The sequence below is a fragment of the Nanorana parkeri genome, unplaced genomic scaffold (assembly GCF_000935625.1).
Source record: "Nanorana parkeri isolate BGI_ZX_2015 unplaced genomic scaffold, ASM93562v1 scaffold12, whole genome shotgun sequence".
In the NCBI taxonomy this organism is placed as follows: Eukaryota; Metazoa; Chordata; class Amphibia; order Anura; family Dicroglossidae; genus Nanorana; species Nanorana parkeri.
In genome coordinates, this window is record NW_017306280.1 from 1,444,473 (window position 1) to 1,463,725 (window position 19,253).

Sequence of the window (19,253 nt, forward strand, 5' to 3'; positions counted from 1 at the left end):
TGCCTGACATTTCTCTCTTCTGAACGCTTAAATGGTTATTATACACTCAGCGTGATTTTGCATATATCTACTGCTAGCACGCAGTAGATATATGCAAAAACTTTAACCCCCCCCAAAAAACAACTTTTTCAAACAGGTTTAAACTTAGCTGTGTCTTCGCCGCGCGCTCCTGTCCGAACATCTGAAGTGTCTCTGGCGGCCGCAACGGATTTTGGGGGCGGGCGCATGCGCAGTTCAGATGTTCGGCCGGGAGACAAGGAGAGACACAAGGTAAGTCTATAGAGCAGCGTGCACCAGCACAGACTCCGTGGGACATCAGAGGAGAGGAGGACAGAGGAGTCAGCGATCGGAGACCGGCACCAGCGCAGGAGGGACAGCTGAAAACTTCACTAAAGAAGAAGATGATCGAAATAAGAGGCATCATTTAAGGTAAGTCCTGACACTAACATTGGGTGGGGGGAAAAAAAATAGCCTTTAACGTCACTTTAAGACCTAATTAAGACCTCACTAATTAAGGCCCCGTTCCCACTGCGCGATATGCAAATCGCGCGTTTGTTGCGCGATTTGCATATTGCGCGATATCGCAAGATTTGCTGCGCGATATCGTGTTCAAGCTTGCATTGAGCAAGCTTGAATAGCGGCTAAATCCGCTCCAAAAAGGGTCCTGCTGTAGCGACACACGACCCGCGACAGCTGGACCCTTTGCCCCATTGAAATGCATTGGAGCGCGATATCGTGCGGTAATTTGCCACGATATCGCGGGAATTACCGTGCGATAAATCGCTCAATGTGAACGGGGCTAAAGTGATGTCAACCAGCAACCTTGCTGTCCAAGCTTTGGCTACCCAGAGAGTTTTACTAGTGTTGCACTTTTTCCATCTGACCATAGAAAATCTGCAGATAATCTATAAGAGTATGGCCAGCTTACGTCTAGCCAAATCCAGTTTTAAAGTGAAAACTGAAACTCCGAAGTTAAACCTTAAAAATACATTCAAGTATCTTCTCTATTAACAGATATGCATCTTATTTGTGTATCACTCAGCTGTAGATCCTCAAATCATCTCTGAATTGGTGCTGACACTGTCCTTCCTTCTGGAGGGTGACTACTTTTGTACCCCATGGTCCCTTTGCTTTCGGTAATCGTCGATACAGATACTGGTGCTTCCTCTGGCATGGAGCTGGCTTCCTGGGCAATCTAAATGCCAGAGAAGCCTGCTCCATGTCAGCTGTCAGCCAATCAGTATCGAGTCGGCTTCCCGGCCAATCAGGAAGCTGGGCAGCTAGTAATGACCCGTCTCCCAGCTTCCTGATCGCGCTGGAAGCTGTCTTCATGTTCCCCTTCCTCTGACTGGAAGTTCCAGTATCGGAGCATTTGGGCGAGTACTTGCCCAAATACTCGGTATCGGTGCATCTCTAGTTATAACCGCAGTCAGCTTGTTTTTTTTTCTTTCCCCCATCTATGTCTGACCTACCTTAACTTCCTGTCCTATAGCCACAACAGGAAGTGAAAGGAAATCCCTGGTGGTCAGCAGGGTCACCAGAACTAGTGTCCCCATTGGAAGATTTCCCATCTACTCTTGTTCTGCTGATTTGGGGATTTTTGTTTTTTCCACTTTCAGTGATAACGGTCACCAGGACAGATAAAGAGGGTGAATCTCCCTAATGGAGAAACAGACAGCCATAAAAATCTGACAGATGTTCTAATTCCTCTCCACTCTATCCAAAACTAAAAACAAAAAAGTTTTGGCTTTGGCTTGCACTTTAAGTTGGAAAGGAACATTTTTAGAGATTTTTGTTTTTAGAGATTTTAATAACACATAACATCACTATTTTTTTTTTTAAACTGTAAAACAATTACGTCACACCTCTAAATGTGTTTGCTTTGTAAATGGCAGCTAATCAATAACAGCCAATATTTGCCCATTACTTCCTATTATTGAGTCGCTCCCCCCACCCCCTTCCAAATGTGAGTCTGATGCTCTTCACAATAACACTCATTGAATCTGAACACAGAAAACAAATAGGGCTATTTTTAAGCACATTTTCCATGTCCCCATTGGGCTGTTTATGAGGGTGGCAATAAAAGTGTTGCGTCATATGGAAAATAAAAGCAAACAACAAAACCAGTTTTCCTGGGTTTTTATGATAAATTCATAATGTGTGTGACAGACAGGAAGGAAAAAAAAAGGCTGAAACACAAATGGATTAAAATGGCTTTAAATCAAAGCTTTGGTTTAACGAGTCTCTTTATTAGCGTTACACCCTGAACTAAAAGCATAAAACAGCAGTGCTTAGATCTCCATTGCTCAGCATGCTGGCTAAGTCCTTTGGACACTACCAGTTGGTGATATCCGTATCATTGGTATTGATTTGTGTTATAGGTGCTGGAAAATGGGGAACTCGTTTTGCATGTGGCAGCCAATTAAATGCTTAAACTAGTTTTTTTTACAGGAAGATTGTATAGATTACACATCAGCTTCCTTGTTCCTCTGGATTTTATTTTGTCTATTGGTAAAGGACCATCACTGAGATTTTTACAATAAGTAGCAAAATGTTTCCAGTCTCCAGCTTTTTATTATGGCAGCTGCTGGTTTCCTTAAAGGAGAACTATGGGGTTAAGTCTTTTCCCCATAGTTCTCCTTAGGGTAACGGGAGGACACAAACTAGCGTCCACCCGTCACCCTAGGCTCAGTATACCGCGAGCTGTAGCATTGCGGTATACTGAGATGCCGCAGTATACCGCGAGCAGCTGCTCGCGGTATACTGAGACGCCGCAGCTGAAGCGGATCCCGACAATTGTGCCGGGATCCGCCCAGCTGCGTGATTGACAGCTGGCTCTGCCTATCTAAAGGCAGAGCCAGCTGTACCCGCCCCCTTCCCCGTCCGTTCCGCCAGTCAGTGCTGGCGGATCAGAGGGGGGAATCCAGCCCCTCCCCTGTCACGGCAGAGAGCCGTGACAGGATCGAGAGGTGAGCGAATGCCGGTATGTGTTCGTTCACCTCCCGATCTACTGAGCCGACCTGTGGAGGATCGGAAAGGGGAGGAGGGAATTCCTGCGGGCAGCGGTGACTGACAGTCACCGCTCTCGGCAGGGAGATGATCGGAAAGTGAACGAGCGACGGTATGTGTTCGCTCACTTCCCGATCTATAGCGCCGACCTGCGACAGCTTCTTTATCACATGAGGATGGGTGGAAATCACTCACCTCATAGCTCTCCATTAAAGGAGAACTATGAGGTGAGTGATTTTCACCCATCCTCATAGTTCTAGCCGACCTGTGATAAAGAAGCTGTCGCAGGTCGGCTTTATAGATCGGGAAGTGAGCGAACACATACCGTCGCTCGTTCACTTTCCGATCATCTCCCTGCAGAGAGCGGTGACTGTCAGTCACCGCTGCCCGCAGGGATTCCCTCCTTCCCTCTCCGATCCTCCAGTGCTGAGTGGAGGAACAGACGGAGGAGGGGGCGGGCACAGCTGGCTCTGCCTCTAGATAGGCAGAGCACGCTGTCACTCGCAGCTGGGTGGGTCTTAACAGTATTGTAGGGATTCGTCACGACTGCGGCGCTCACAGTATATTGCGGGCAATAGCCTGCTACATACTGAGCTTTGGGTCGGTCACAGGAGGAGGTTAGTATATGTCCTTCCGTGACTCTAAAGAGAACTCTGGGGAAAAACACTTACCCCATAGTTCTCTTTTAAACTACATCTACCCCAAATGCATCTTGCTGCTCCTAGCTCCATCCAGACAAACCTTACAGTAATACTTAGTGAAGTGAAACTTTTAATCAGGGTCATTTGGGTACTTTCTGTAGTCATTATGATTGAAAAAGAGTAAACACAGTTGATTGATAATAAATGGTTTCAGCCAAACACTACCCATGAGCGACAGGTTTTCGTGTTATCATTCATATTCTCTGAAAAATGGCCAGGAAATCATAAATTCTGCCAGGGTAGGTAAACTTATGAGCACAAGTGTACCTATTTTTTACTCTGTGCTTAGTCCCTTGCATTCCAATGTGGCAGCAACACTCAGACTGGAAGAGGCAGGGCCAGCAATGGGAGGCAATCCGGTATGCTGCATTGAAATTTTATGACAGTGAACAAGCTATCAGAAGGAAAAGCAGAGTGAGCAGAAGGGTGATTATTATTATACAGGATTTAAACAGCGCCAACAGTTTGCGCAGCGCTTTACAAAATTGAGGGAGACAGTACAGTTAACAATACAATTTCAATACAGGACGTTGGAGAGTGATGCCATCAGTCTCCTGCTGCTCTTTCATTCTCCAGTCAGCAGGCTGGCGGCTGGGGAGATGACGCCGCTGTACCCCAACTGTGACATAGAAAGTCATATACTCATTGGACTGAACAGGAAGAAATGCAAATCCTTTGGCTGGTTAAACAGCTCCCTTATATTTATTTCATCTCTGCATTGATATATTTGCCCGGAGCGCAGCTTTAATACTTATCCTCAAGAAAATATTGCTTTGACGTCCTATGGTGACCAGTCATGTGATCAAATGCCTAGGAGGTCTGAGCTGAAGAGGAGGAGCAGGAGGAGCTGCTGATTGGTTGCCTTTCTCTAAATGTCAGTCCGCTAGAATGCTTCAGCTGAGATCAGATCGATGATCCTTTTGGAAAGTAGTTCTGAGAAAAACTGAAGGAGTAGTATGGAAAATGTTTCTGGAGCAAATTAAATTCTAACAGTGAATGTGAATTTCTCTTCAAGAAACTCCATTCATTCCAAAATCAAATATTAACATTTCGAAGGACATTTGTTCTGATGAGACTTTTCATATGAATGTTTATACAAAAACCTACCAGTGTATGGCCAGCTTAACTTCGGATGAAGTGAATCCTATTGTGGCAAACATAGCATCAGTTTAAGCTTTGCCACTCATCTTGATACACCAGTTTATCTGAACCAGGTGAAGGAATCTACCTGTAGGTGCCTACACACAAATTCACAGGAGGTTTAGAACATACAGACCTTGACTTCCACATTAATATTTAAGCATTGGCCTGCCGCTGCCTGGTGATCCTTGAAGAAGAACTCCAGGCAAAACTTGTATTAATCGGTGGGCTACCCCTGTGCTGCTCGCTTTCATCTAGGTGCTAAGATAAAAGTTTTATTTACCAGATCCTCTGAGCCGGCTTGTTCTTAGACCAGTCCTTCCAGCCTCGCTCCCCCTCTGCTGCAGCGATCAAAGGATGCTCTAATCATCACATCCAGTATACTGTGTTTAGGACATGAGGACACCTAGGGACTCAACCATCTCTGCAGCGTATGAGGAGACAGGCTGGAGGGAGCGCTGTCACAGCCGGCTGGCTCCAAGGTGAGTATTTATTAATTTATTTTAGCACCTAGATGAAAACGGGCAGTTAACCCTTGTCGCGTTGGGGTAGTCCCACTGCAAGAGTTAATAAAAGTTTTGCCCGGAGTTCTTTAATGTAATAAGCAGCCTCAATCACCACCAAGAAGTTCTGGAATGGGGGGCAGTCTATGATTTAACTTTCTATTCAAGATTTCCATGTTAGGGCTCCTGGAATTAGTTTGTGAAGGTAAATGCAGACACTGAGGGCTTGTTCACACCATGTCTGGACCAGAACGTTTTTGTCCGCACCTGAAATGCATAATGTATTCCTACGTTTTTTTCTGTGCTCTGTTCACACCAGTGCAGTCTGCTCCAGTGCAGGGGAAAGAAATGCTGCACGCACTATTTTTTCTGATCTGCAACATACCAAAACACATGCAAAACACACAAAATAACGCATGCAAACGCACTGGACTGCACATGAAAGACCATTTCAGGCTTAAAAAAAAGCACTGGAACGCATCAAAAATGCACTTCACCATGTTTGAAGATCTGCTCCAGATCGGGTCTGGGCATGATGTGAACAAGCCCTGAGGGTGCCTGCATTTTATTTATGCTGCCAGATCAGATCATGACATGTTTGATTGGAGAAAAAACTTTGATGTATGGGAGTCATTGAGACAAACCGTTTAATCAAAGAAAATATTAGAAAAAAATAAAAGGTTGTTTATGACTGAATTGGTAACGTGGAAGGTGACTCGGGTGCTAGGACTAGTGATGAGGAACTTGAGTTCATCCCAAGCACGCTCAAAACTCTGACCACCATCACCTCCTCCCGGCCCAATCAATGGAGTGGTGCATTCCGTGCTCCGCAGGTATACATCACAAAGGGGTGGGGGATGCTCCTGCCGCCACTGATTGGGCCAAAAGGGGGGAGTGGCAGTCACAGTTTTGTGCGGGCTTGGATAAACTGGGTTCACGCCAAGCCAAGGCTCATCTCTAGCCAGGAGTAGTGAGGTTTATACTGTATATACATACAGGTACTTATACGAGTGCTGGTTCATACCACAAATAGTGCGTTCCTGCCCAATTTGATGCCGGAACACACTGGATCACATCCTGGCCGGCTCCCTGCGTTCAGGGGTGGAAGTGGGTGGGGCGGTGTATCAAAGTCAATGGCACCACAGCCACGCCCCCCGGCCGCAGTGGGATCGCCTCCACCCGAACATATGACACATCAATGCCTGTGTTCTGGTCTGGTGCGGTCAGTGCATGCACTGTTTTTTTCTGATCGAACCAGACCGTAACTCAGGCATTGATGTGCTATGCATTCGGGTGCGGGCGATCGCACTGTGGCCGGAGGGGGGCGGTGGTGCCATTGATTCAATGCCACACCCCCTCCGGCCCCTGAACGCAAGGAGCCGGCCGGGATGCGATCGGAATGGAACGCACTGTTTGTGGTGTGAACAAGCCCTAAACATTTACCATTATTTCTAAATGTTACAAAATGTTTTTTCCATATTTTGCAGTTTACATTTGTGTAAATAGAAACCAGAAATAGGATTTCCAGTTGAGATTCGGGAGGGAGAAATGCACAAGCTAAATAAAGAGCAGAGCCGGGTAATTTATAGAGCTCTGCGGCTTTTATTCGTTTGGTTTCACTCATCAGGAACATGGCATGGGGGCTGCGTTACTAGCCGGATGAAGGACAAAATGGAATGGAGTATAAGAAGGTGTTTTTCTTCAGCAGAGGATAAAAAGAGGGTTTTATATTCAGGTAATCGTCCACAAAGAAAAGAGCTATTGAACATGCAGCAGTTCCCCAAGTCCAAAGAGTAACATGTTTCTGCTGAGTCTGGAGTAAATTTATAGTGAAATGCTAAATTTGCTCTGGGTGCACCCATATTCATTATGTGCAGTTTCCTGCTTTAGGGCTAAGCTACATGGGTGAGTTTTATCTGATGCTTGTAAGCAATCAATGAGGCGATTGTAAGAAAAAAAGAGAACCTACCTGTCACCAACTTAAGAAATGTAGGTACATACACAGAATATTGGGTATCCTAAAGGAGAACTATGGGGTAAATGTTTTTCCCCATAGTTCTCTTTAGGGTCACAGGATGACATATACAGTACTAACCTCCTCCCATGACCCAAAGCTTAGTGTGAGTGACAGCTGGCTCTACTATCTAGAGGCAGAGCCAGCAGTGCCCGCCCCCTCCCCCGTTCGTTCCTCCACTCAGAGCTGGAGGACCGGGGAGGGGTGGAATCCCTGCGGTGAGCGATGATTGACGGTCACCGCTCACTGCAGGGAGATGATCGGGAAGTAAGCGGATCGGCTGCATGTTTCTGCTCACTTCCAGATCAATAGAGCCGACCTGTGACAGCTTCTTTGTCACACGTCGGCTCGACCTATGAGGATGAGAGGAAATCACTCACCCCATAGTTCTCCTTTAAGTACTTACTTGCGGCGTTTTTCCTTTCCATAAGGATTGCTTTAATACACTTGCAATGTAGCTTATAAACTTGCTAGCAAATGTGATTTCTTTAGGAAAAGTAAATTCCCTAGCATAGCTCACTCCCTACTTGTATGTCATAGCCCTCTCCTCTTCTAGGAGTGTCTAATCTTTGTGCTGGCCCAGCTCCTTCAGACCTCCCTACATAAACTTTTACATAGCTGCTGGATTAAGAGTGAAGGGGAATATTCTAAAGCTGGGGTAGCCAAACTTTGGCCCTCAAGCTGTTGGGAAACAGCAAATCCCATCATGCATCTGCCTCATGGAAGTCGTATCTGTGGCTGTAAGTCTTGCAAAGCCTTATGGGAGTTATAGTTCCACCACAGCTGGAGAGCCGAGGTTTGGTCACCCCTGCTAGACAGTGTCGGCAGGGACATCACTTCCAAGATGGCTGAACCCAGGACTTTAGGATGTCTACCTATTTGCAAGTAAATAACATGCATAAAATACATAAATCTTATGGGAAGATTGGAGTTTGGTGACAGGGTCTCTTTAAAACCCTGCTCCAGACAAACGAGAAATCTCTGATGGAGACACTAATAGCGAGGGAAAAAAAAGGTTCTGTTTTTAAGTGAGTGGAGAAGGTTTAGAATCTATCAGATTGTATTACTGTCTGCATACCCTTTTGGGAGCTTATTCCTCACTTCCTGTCACAATGAAACTTGGTGTCATATCATGTCACCAGTGTGAGAAATGAAGGAAGAATCTCTGAAGGGACACAGCGATATAACATTTTTCTTAAAGCAGACCTTTACACTCAAAAATCAAATTCTACCAATGCATTCCTCTATGCATGATGATTAATAGTAACATAGACATGTCAGGTGTAAACTGCTGTGATTATGAAATACTTACACTTGCAGAGCATTCACTTCCTGCTTTGAAAGGGCAAAATGACTTCAGTTTGGCAAAGCAATGCACACTGGGATTGTCTTGTCATCAGCAGATCATTGCTGGGAAATCTCATCTGTAATCTCATGAGATTTCAGGGAAAGGCATTTTCCTCCCCTGAGATGATGTGCACGGTCACATGTCCTAGTCACATGTGCCAGAAATCCAGGAAGTAAAAGGAGAGCTAGTAATCTGCCCTCCGCAAACATGGCCACTGTCAGAATCACGGAGAAGAAAAGAGAAAAAGTATGCAAAGAATACAAAGCCGACAATTATCTAGAAGTATGTGTGTGTAGATTGTCATTACTAAACATTTCTAAAAGAGTCTTTGTTGTTATTAGAAAGATATGGGTAAAGGTCCGCTTTAAGTGATGCAGTGATGTGCTTTGTCTGTTTTCTGATGTGTCAGCGTGCGTCATAGAACCTAATAATGACAATAGTAGCACATGAATAGGCTCTATCATTAATAACACATGCACGCAGAAATGTGAATCTATCCTAAAGCTAAGGTTGGAGTTAGACTTAAATGCAGTACATAGACTGATATTGGAGAAGCAGAGGGTAGGAAAAACCTTATGCCAGTACCAGTGTGATAAGTGTGCCGCTTCCAGGAGGATTCTGATGCTCATGGTAACTCATGTATATGAACGTCTGTCCCCTTCTGATTATGTGTCCTCTGCACGTTGGTAAGCCTTATTTATTGACATGTGCTCGATGAGAGCTGTCCTTATTGGTCAACGGCTAATCTGATTACAACATCCCCAGCTGCTGTGTTCTAGTGCAGTTTTGACTCTGCCTTGATTCAGCACGGGCACAGTTCTTTCCACAGCTTTCATATACAAGGCGGATATGGCACTCATCCTGGTAGTTCTAGTGCAGATAGCTACTTCCTATAAAGGTCCCATGCAGTCCTGTTTCATTGTCATTTCTTGTATGATGTATACATATCCGTGATCGAATGATCATTTTACCAAACCCAAGTATGCAGGCACTTGGGAAAGGGGGATTTTTAAGCCCCCCTCTCCCAAGTGCCTGCATACTTGGGTTTGGTAAAACGATCATTTAATCACGGATATGTATACTATTTATTGGGGTGTGAAACAACGCTCTCACTCCTACTATGCACTGATAATTGTAATCTATTTCTTGTATGATGGAGAAACTGGGGATTGAGTGCTGCTAGTTGACATGGGATGCATAGAGCTTTTAACCCCCTGCAAGACGATCTCACGACTGGTATCCCTGAGAAACTCCAAAAGCCAGCATAGTTTAAAGGCTGATCCCACCTTTCTGACCATGGTTCATGTCACACCCATATTTAGGGTGTAACAGGGAACATGGTCACTGTCCACAGCCCTCAAACTGCCCCTCTTCTTACCTGACTTTGGAGGTTTGGCATGGCTGGGTGCATGGCCATGTAATTCATTCACACAGATCAGTGAATGAAAGATTAGAAGTCCCATCTGCCACCAGGACAAAGGTGCTTCTTAGACCTCAATGCTGCAAAAGTGCGGCGATGGCACCTCACTTGCAGTTTATAGATTTCTTCCTCCAGCTCCATAACGGAGGTCCATACCCCATAAGGCCCTGGAGTTATTCCAATACGCTACAAACGTTTCCAGGGACTTCTTGGATTATCCTTGTCAACAGAGAGCTGCCTCCAAATATTAGAAATTGCACTGTTAATCCTCATCCACTCAAGGGGTCCAGCACTCCTACAATACACAAGTACCCTCTGGAACTCTTTACCCCAACCTGTCCGTCTGTCTCCCACTCTGACTGCCTTTAGGCGATCCCTTAAGACTAATTTTTTCAGGTAAGCCTATCCCACCTCAACCTAACCACTGAACCATCACTTTCTCATACAATTCATCCCCACACAGCTACTTCCTCATGTATCACTGGCCCGTCCCTTTTAGATTGTAAGCCCTCAGGGGCAGGGCCCTCCTTACCATTGTGTCTTGAATTGTATTGTAATGTCTTCCTTACATTGTAAAGCGCTATAAAAATCCTGTATAATAATAATTATTATTAGCTGTAAAATGTTGGAATTGCCATTCCTGTCGGTCTGGATGATGTCCAGTAGTTATCAGGATAAATAGAGGAAGGGAATTTCCCCACAGAAAGCAATAAAAACTTGACGGCTGTAATCCTTCCCCATTCAGCTTTAGATGCATTTAAAGATTAAAGAGAACCAGTCACAGCTATGCATATTCCAGATTACCAGCTCGGGTCTAACGTGTAAGTCTGTGCACAGCGTGCTCCAGAAAATGCTTGCTTCATTTTTAATCTGCATTGCAGAAAAGACGGTCGGAAGTATATTGGCTGCTCTAGGGCAGGGGTAGCCAAACTTCGACCCTTCAGCTGTGTTGGAACTACAGATCCAGTTAGGCATTGCAAGACTCTCAAAGCCACCAACATAACTCACAGAGGCATGGCAGGATTTGTGTTTCACCACAGCTGGAGGACCGAAGTTTGCCTGTCCCTGTTTTTTGTAGCCCCAGATTGACAGCGAAAGTCACTTTTAGGCAAATTGTTGTGGAAATAGTTATTTTGTGATTTCATTTTTTGATATGAGCGGCTCACTTTAAAAATGCTTTAAAATAATGCTTTTCTTTTGATTCTGTAAGTTCCTATTCTTCTCAGGTAGTATAATGGTGTTTCTATTATCCTGGCAGGTGAACGTGTATGTCCTGGGGAAAACCTTTCTTCTGCTGGCCAGAGAACTCTGCATTAATGCTCCGGCTATAGGTAACATTATAACGTCACTTCAATCTTTCTGAGTACAGTCTTATGTAGATGAAGCAATTATACAAGGGAAATTGTTCCTCTCTCTTTAGCAAGTCTTTCTGGTTGGACGGTCATTGCGCCTGGTTTCCCAGCATGCCTTGCCAATACGTTGGGAGGAAATGTTCAGTAGCTGCAATGCAGCCGTTTGTTGGCTGAAGTGTTAATGAGAAGAGCGTTTATTTCTTCCCTGAGATGAAAGTGCCTCAGTAATATCACACGTTTCTGGGGAATTAACACTGGACAGTTTCATAAATAACAATTTGGCCTACAGAAGGCTGCCTCCAGTGTGTACCAGTGCTTTGCTTTTGCTTTAGGGTTCATTTTCCACAGCTGAAATATTTAAAGGCTAAATGCACGCTCATGATGAATCTCATAATCAGAATCTGTCTGTTCTTGTCCCAGATAGAGGAAGCTTTTCCAAGCCAGAAAGGTCAGGAGCAAAATGACAGGTTCACTTTGGGGTAGGTAGGGTAGAGTGTTTACCTTCCAGGTTCTCCCCTGATGCCCAGTTCATTCCTTGTATCTTTAAAGAGCATATCCTTTAAACTAGGGATGCACCAATACCGTTTTTACGGTATCGAGTACTGTTATTTTGCTTTCGGTACTCGCCGATACTGAGTACCGATACCGATGCTTTCGCTGGCATTGAGGCGGCTTCCTGGGGAATCGGGAAACCGGGCGGCGGGTAATGACATTCCGCCCAGCTTCCTGGTGGGCCGGGAAGCCTTCTCAATGTTTTTTGGCCGGCTTGATTGAGATTGGCTTCCCGGCCAATCAGCATCGAAACGGTTTCCTGGCCGATCGGGTAGCCGGGCGATGAGTAATGGCCCATCTCCCGGCTTCCTGATTGGCCGAGAAGCCGGCTCCATGCTGATTGGATGGAAAGCAAGCTTCCCAGCCATTAAGCATCGAACCAGCTGTTCGGCCGGTTCCATGCTGATCGTCAACCGGCTCCATGTTCCCCTACAGGATCGGAAGTTCCGGTATCGGGGAAGGTATTGGAGCATTTGGGTACTCGTACTCGCCAAAATACTCAGTATCGACACCGATGCTAGTATCAGTATCGGTGCATTCCTACTTTAAACCCTTAAAAAGGGTTATCCATCCTGGGCTGAAACTAGTTTGAAAACTCCTCTGACGGCCGATAGCCACTGTCAGAATACCTGAAAGGAGCTTGCAGCTGATTGGTTGAACATTTTCCAACATGTTCCTTCCAAACAACTTCTGCTGAAGGAATGTGTTGGAAAATGTACGGCCGAATGGAGCTTTGCAGCCAATCAGCTCCAAGCTCCATTTGGGTATTCTGACAGTGGCTGGCGGCAGGGAATAGGGTGCAAAGAGCCCCTTTGTTTGGGACCAAATGGGTTCCTGAAACGTCGCCTTGTTGTGACACCACAGAGGTCAATAAAATATTGACTGAACTTGAGCTGGAGTGCGAGTGACTTCTTCATACTAATGGGGAACATAGTTGTGACATGCGTTTTTTCTTCTGCAGAAAAATGCAGCTCACCCCATATTGCGTGAACGAGTCCTAAAGGAAACCAAAACACCTAAGTGTCCCACAATTGGTTTACTGCGCTAGTACATGTTAAATAGTCTACCTTTCATTCCACAAAATAATGACTGGCCTTGGAAAGTAGGAACTGAACAGCTAAGCCTCCCCTAAGGTAAGCTTGTCAGTGAAAGGGTTACTGACCATTCCATAGGAGTCTTGGTCCCGGGATGTTTCTATTTGTTGTGTTTTGTAAACAATCTTGGCCTAACATGTCACTAGCTGCCTCTGTAGGACTAATTAGACCACACACCTCTTCCCTTTTACACCCTGGGAATACTAGCTTTTCCTTGCACATGATGTTACAATGTTACTGTACTCTCATCGTCGGCTTTGGTACAGACAGAAATGTACAAATATATTGAGAATGTTTGAAATGTTTACAATAATCATTTACAATTGTATTAACACTGTTTGCATGGTTTGAAGAAGAAATGTATAGTTGTAGGAAGACGGCTCCAGTTCTGTATGTGCTGGATCTGTCTGTCTGTCATAATATCTTCAAGTGGTTTTACACAAGGATGGAAGAACCCTGATCACCAAGACAGCTAAGAAATGTGTCTCGGCAACCAGAATACGTCAGGATATAAAGACAGGCAAATAGGAGAGAGCATAAGGGAAATTGTATAGAGTAACTTGTGGGCACTAGTCAGGTAAGCCCTTTGTAAAGCTGCCCATACACCTTACAATTATCTGCAGATTTTCTGTGGTCAGATGGAAAAAGTGGAACAGATTGGCCCAGGTGGAGATTACTCCATCCACACAGTTAAGTGTTGATGGAGGAATCTGTTGCACCTTTTCCATCTGACCACAGAAAATCTGCACATAATTGTAAGGTGTATGGCCAGCTTTAGACCAACACCAATCAGAAATCATCTGTTTAAACAGACATGATCTGTAGAAAGGCTTAGTCTACCTTCAAAAAAATAAAAATAAATACATACACGTTAATGTAAGGAACAAAATGTGCATTTATGATTTTTTCACATCCAAGCCAACAAAGCATTGCAACTGATTAATGGATCACAGATGCAATGCATAGGCTCCTGCAGACTGTTCTCCTAGCCCTAGGTCTGTACTGACCTTTAGTTCTGGGGATGGAGGAAGTAATCAGTGGAATGCAAGTCTGGTGGCGTTACCACACTTGTACTGCATTAAGGTGGCCATACACTTTACAACCCACGCAAGACTTTTATCTTGCGAGGGTTGTAAAGTAATTAAAAAAACGTACGATCTGCCCATCTTGGACAGGCAGATCATACTTGCAATCATTGCAAGCCCGCCCCCCTGAGGGGCGGGCTTCCGATGACTGCAATGCTGAACGGGCAGTGTGCGCGTGTGCACACCGGCCCGTTCGGCAGTTGTCGAACAAGCAGGCCACTAGCAGGCCGAGAATCGTACGATTCCCGGCGGGTTTTCCAGCCTGCTTGTTCGACGGAAAACGTGCGACCGTACAGTAGAAACGGTCGCACTCCTTCCATACACTTTGCGATTATCATAGGATCGCGGGATTTCCCACGATTTTCATACGATAATCGTACAGTGTATGGGCACCTTTTAGGATCTATGACTCTGTGACGTGGTGGCTGAAGGGACAAGGCACAGCTGTACAGCAAGATCCACTGAGCTCAAATAAATACAGAATCCTGCGGGCAGAAGAAGCCCCACAATTCAGATAAGTGTTGGGGGAGAGGTTTTAAGGTTGGGGGGCTGGGGAATGTGAACTTCATGTTACACCTTGAATATAGGTGTAAAATGAAACATGCTCCCATAGGTAGAGTGCACTTTTAAAGTACATTTGTTTGAAAGGAAACTTTGTAAAACGTGTGCTTTCAGAGGTTTCATATCACGCTCCAGGTTCCTTGTAATTTAACCCTCAAGGTTTCACACTTTCTGTTCATGTCAAAGGTCTGCTACCTTCTGTCACTTTCATTGAAGGCTCTGCTAACATTAGAGCCCAAGTGCACATTGCCACAGGACTGGGGTTGTGACCCTGGGTACAGACTTTTTAGGGTTCAATGATAAGTGTTTGATAACTGTACCGTTCCTAGTCAAACTCCATCAAGCGGACCTAACTTTACACTCCGCTTTTATTAAACTGACCCCAGTGAACTGAACTTAATTTATGCCTACTGCTGTTTGTAGTACTTTAATGAATGTGAAGGTGGAGGCTGGGTTCACATGACATGCGTTGTGTGTAGTGTTGAAATGCGTTTAACGTGTTGTATTTGATGTGCTTTATTTTCTGCAGCAGAAGCCAAAATATTTTTTTTTTCCCTCAACGTACACTGCAGCATGCTTAACCTATACATTAAGGTCTTATCCAGCTGTTGCATCTCCATGACAGCCCACGCATGCGCAGGTTTGTCTCCACTCGAGCCTGAACAGGCAGAATACCATGGACCCTGTGTTTCCACATGGCGCATGCCGTAGTGGACGGGGGCAGTACCGGCAGAGGACTCTGATTCTCAGCTTACGTGCTGAACGTCCTGTTGCCACCATGTATGTTTTTAAATTAATTAATGGCGGGAGTATGAGGTCATATGACGTCAGGAGGGAGAAGGAGGTTCTTGGTGTTCACTGATCATGTATATCTATATAAATGGTGTTTGCACATATGTGTGTTACCATTCTGAGGCTGATGAAGGTGACCCTGCCTGGCCCAAAAGCGCTTGCACTTGAGTGGCAATATTTGGCAATAAATGGACATTGTCTGCACTAAATATTTTGGCGTGCTGGTGAAATTTTTTTTAAATTTGTATTGTATCTCACGGTGCCAACTGTGGTCATGCAAGCACCCACCTGCATTTTTGCATGGGAACTTATCCCGGCAAGTAGTACAGGAAGACGTCTTTTTATTAACTGCAGCATGCTATGACACATTGAAATGTGTTTTTGGCACAATGCACTAGGTTTAAATGCAGCATGTTCCATTTTCACCCATTGTGAACTGGGCCTATTGAAAACAATAGATTTTATCTTGTCATTACATTGGGCCTGCTTTGAGCAAAGCAAGCCAACACAGCCACTGGTGCTGTCTGTCTGCATATAATAACCAGTAGGTCGAGATTTCTCCATCCATGCTAAAGGTTGACGGGGGAATCAAGCGATATCTCTCCTTCAGCCAACGGGATGGATGACATTTACATATCACAGGCCACTTCCATACTTCTGCAGTTCGCATGGGCTGCATTGAAAATAAAATTCAGCTTGCTGCATATTGGGTGTTGTTTCTGGAAAAGATTACCTTCTGTCATGATAAACCGTAACGCTGTAACACCTAAAACATATCAGACTAGAGGAAAAGTACAGACGTGAATGCATTCTGTGGTTTGCTCCATGATGATGGTGTCTTGTGTTGCCGTGTCAGTAACCATGTTCTACTCAGCAAGCCTTTGCATAAAAATGAGTCCCTAACCCCGATCCTCATTGTTCTTCAGTACAAGGTGCTTGTGTTACAGCTGACTGGAATAATCGCGCCTTTAATCTTTGCGTTTTCGGGTGTATGTTTTCAACAAACAGCTTATTGAGTGTTTAGGATTACCCAACTGATAACTTGTTTTATGACCCGAGGAAATTGCAGAGAAGTACATGTTTGTGTATGTGGGTCATTTGTTAATTATGAATGCACACAGACCGTTATCATGTTAGTTTTAAACCCGCCAATGCTTTTGTTTACAGTCTGCCTGAATTTGGGTTGAGGATTTTTATACTGCTCCTTTGTTTTCCTAGAAAAGCCATGCATTCAATTAAAAAAAAATCTCATGGTTCTCATTTTGGAAGAAATGTTAGCACTCGTTTTAGTATGTCTTCTTGTCCTCTTCCAGAAAGACCTTGTAATGGAAAATATCTGAAAAAAAAGAGAGAGAGAAATCCAGATAGGTTTTTCACTTCTATTATTATTATTATACAGGATTTATATAGCGCCAACAGTTTGCGCAGCGCTTTACAATATAAGGAAGACATTACAATCACAATACAATTCAAGACAAGATGGTAAGGAGGGCCCTGCCCCTGAGGGCTTACAATCTAAAAGGTTATTATTATTATTATTATACAGGATATATATAGCGCCAACAGTTTACGCAGCGCTTAACAATATAAGTAAGAACATTACAATACAATTTAAGACAAGATGGTAAGGAGGGCCCTGCCCCTGAGGGCTTACAATTTAAAATTGAGGGGCAAGTGATGGATTATATGGACTCTGGCGGGCTGGATCTTGCACTGTTTTCACTGATAACCATCCCTCTACATTGCCCACTACCGCCATGCAATCTTCTTTTGCAGTGGTAGAAGTCTTGGTGCTTCTGCTGCTTTCTTCCATAATGTAAAAATAAACTTTTAAAGGGCAGAAAGGTGGAGTTGGGAATTTAGAGATGTCTCCATTTTTTTGGTGGTCAATGGTGGAAAATGTTCTTTGACTGTGGGCCTTATTACCAGTACAGGGTTAGAAATAGGAAATTATTATTATTCAGGATATATATAGCATCAACACTTTGCACAGCGCTTTGCAATATAGAGGAAGACAGTAGAGGAAGACAGTACAGTAAAATTCCAGACAAGGTGGTTAGGAGGGTCCTAGCCCGTGAGAGCTTACTATCTTAAAGAAATGTCTGTATCCCCACAGCAACTATTGGGATTTAGGGCCCTTTCACACTGGATGCGGTGACTGCCATTTTTCAGCAACTGAACAACGCCAGTCAGTTACCACTTGGGTACATAGAAAACAGTTGTTGTCTATGTGCCCCATTCAGACCACAAGGTGGATGTAACGTGGTTTGCTACATTCTTTCTGCGCATGCTGGACCACACCGCAGCACTGTGCCGCTGTGCGAGGACCTTGAATATAGTGTACAGTTTGTACACTCTAAATAAAGCTTTAAAAAAAACGTAAACGGTGACAGCTCCAGCAGTGTGTGCTACACCACACACTGCTGGAGCTATCACAACACTCTAAGCCGCCTGCTATAATGCTCAACAGACAGATTAGCACGAGCGGGCCCTCAAACTTGTATTTGGAAGTGACAAGCAGAGGATGATTGTTTAAATTTGGTTGTTAAGGGTTACTGAAATATAGTTCTCTGACCACCTTCCAGTAACATGCCTTTTGAGTGTTTTGAATCACTTGCTCAGTACAAGCATGCAGATTAGAAAGTGAAGTAAGAACTCCACATCTGCTTACTTGTTTGAGATCAGTACTTCTTAGTTTCAGAAAGACGTGTAACTAGCATTTTTAGAAGAGGTAAGTAGCAGAGCCTCCATGCACTCTCTATATGCTATCCATACAAGCTTTCTATTATGTGACCAAAATGCAAGGTTCACTTTAAGCTGAGGGGGTGATTTTGAATGTCACAGCTATACCTGGATCCTGGATATTGTTATAGACCTAGTTATTGAAGCCCGACTAGGTGGGTTGTGTCCACTCTAGTAAAATCTAATCTTATTAACCAACTGACTTATGTCATGCTTTCTGGTTGCTTGGCAGTTTTGCAGCTTTTGTGACCGCATGCTCCAGGAGCCAACAGTTCTGTGTATGTGGAACCAGATAACTGTGTTGACCGAACATAAATACACAGGTCAGTTGGCTAACAATGACTAACTGCTTATGTATTCTACTTCTTCTGGAGGCCTTAAAAGTACATCACCGCATGTTCCTTATCTGCCTGATCGGAATTGTGTTTCTCTAAAGCTACACATGTACTGTATTAGCAGTGCAAACCAAGCACAGATCTCTGCGATTTTCATTTCTATACATTCTTTTATATAAGGCAATAATAATACTGAGCTGGACTGTCTGGCTTGTAATCTAGTAACGTCAGTTGTTTAGAAGTGAGAGCTCTGCTTGTGTCTTCTGCCTGTAGCGATGGAGATTGTTACACAACTGAGTCCCCAGCTTTTCTTTATTCTATGTTTTATTGCTGCTGGTTAGTGCGAGAGGTACAAAGAGCAGTTGTATTAAATGTAGCATTTGGGTGATCTCAGATAGGCAGAGCCAGCTGTCACTCACGCAGCTGGGCGGATCTCGACATCGATGTCGGGATCCGCTCCGGCGTCTCAGTATACAGCGAGCTGTAGCTCGCGGTATACTGAGCTTAGGGTAACGGGAGGACGCTAGTTTGTGTCCTCCCGTTACCCTAAGGAGAACTATGAGGAAATGCCCTGACCCCATAGTTCTCCATAGGATCGGAGGGGG

General features: G+C 44.5%; 1 protein-coding gene across 1 annotated transcript in view; it reads left to right on the plus strand.

Annotated features, from left to right (window-relative positions):
- Window positions 1-19,253, plus strand: part of BRF1 (BRF1, RNA polymerase III transcription initiation factor 90 kDa subunit) — a 295,119-nt gene that overhangs the window by 110,280 nt on the left and 165,586 nt on the right. The window contains exon 5 of the mRNA XM_018556478.1: window positions 11,394-11,466. Coding sequence (XP_018411980.1) covers window positions 11,394-11,466 — 73 coding nt within the window. The remainder of the gene's footprint in view (window positions 1-11,393; window positions 11,467-19,253) is intronic.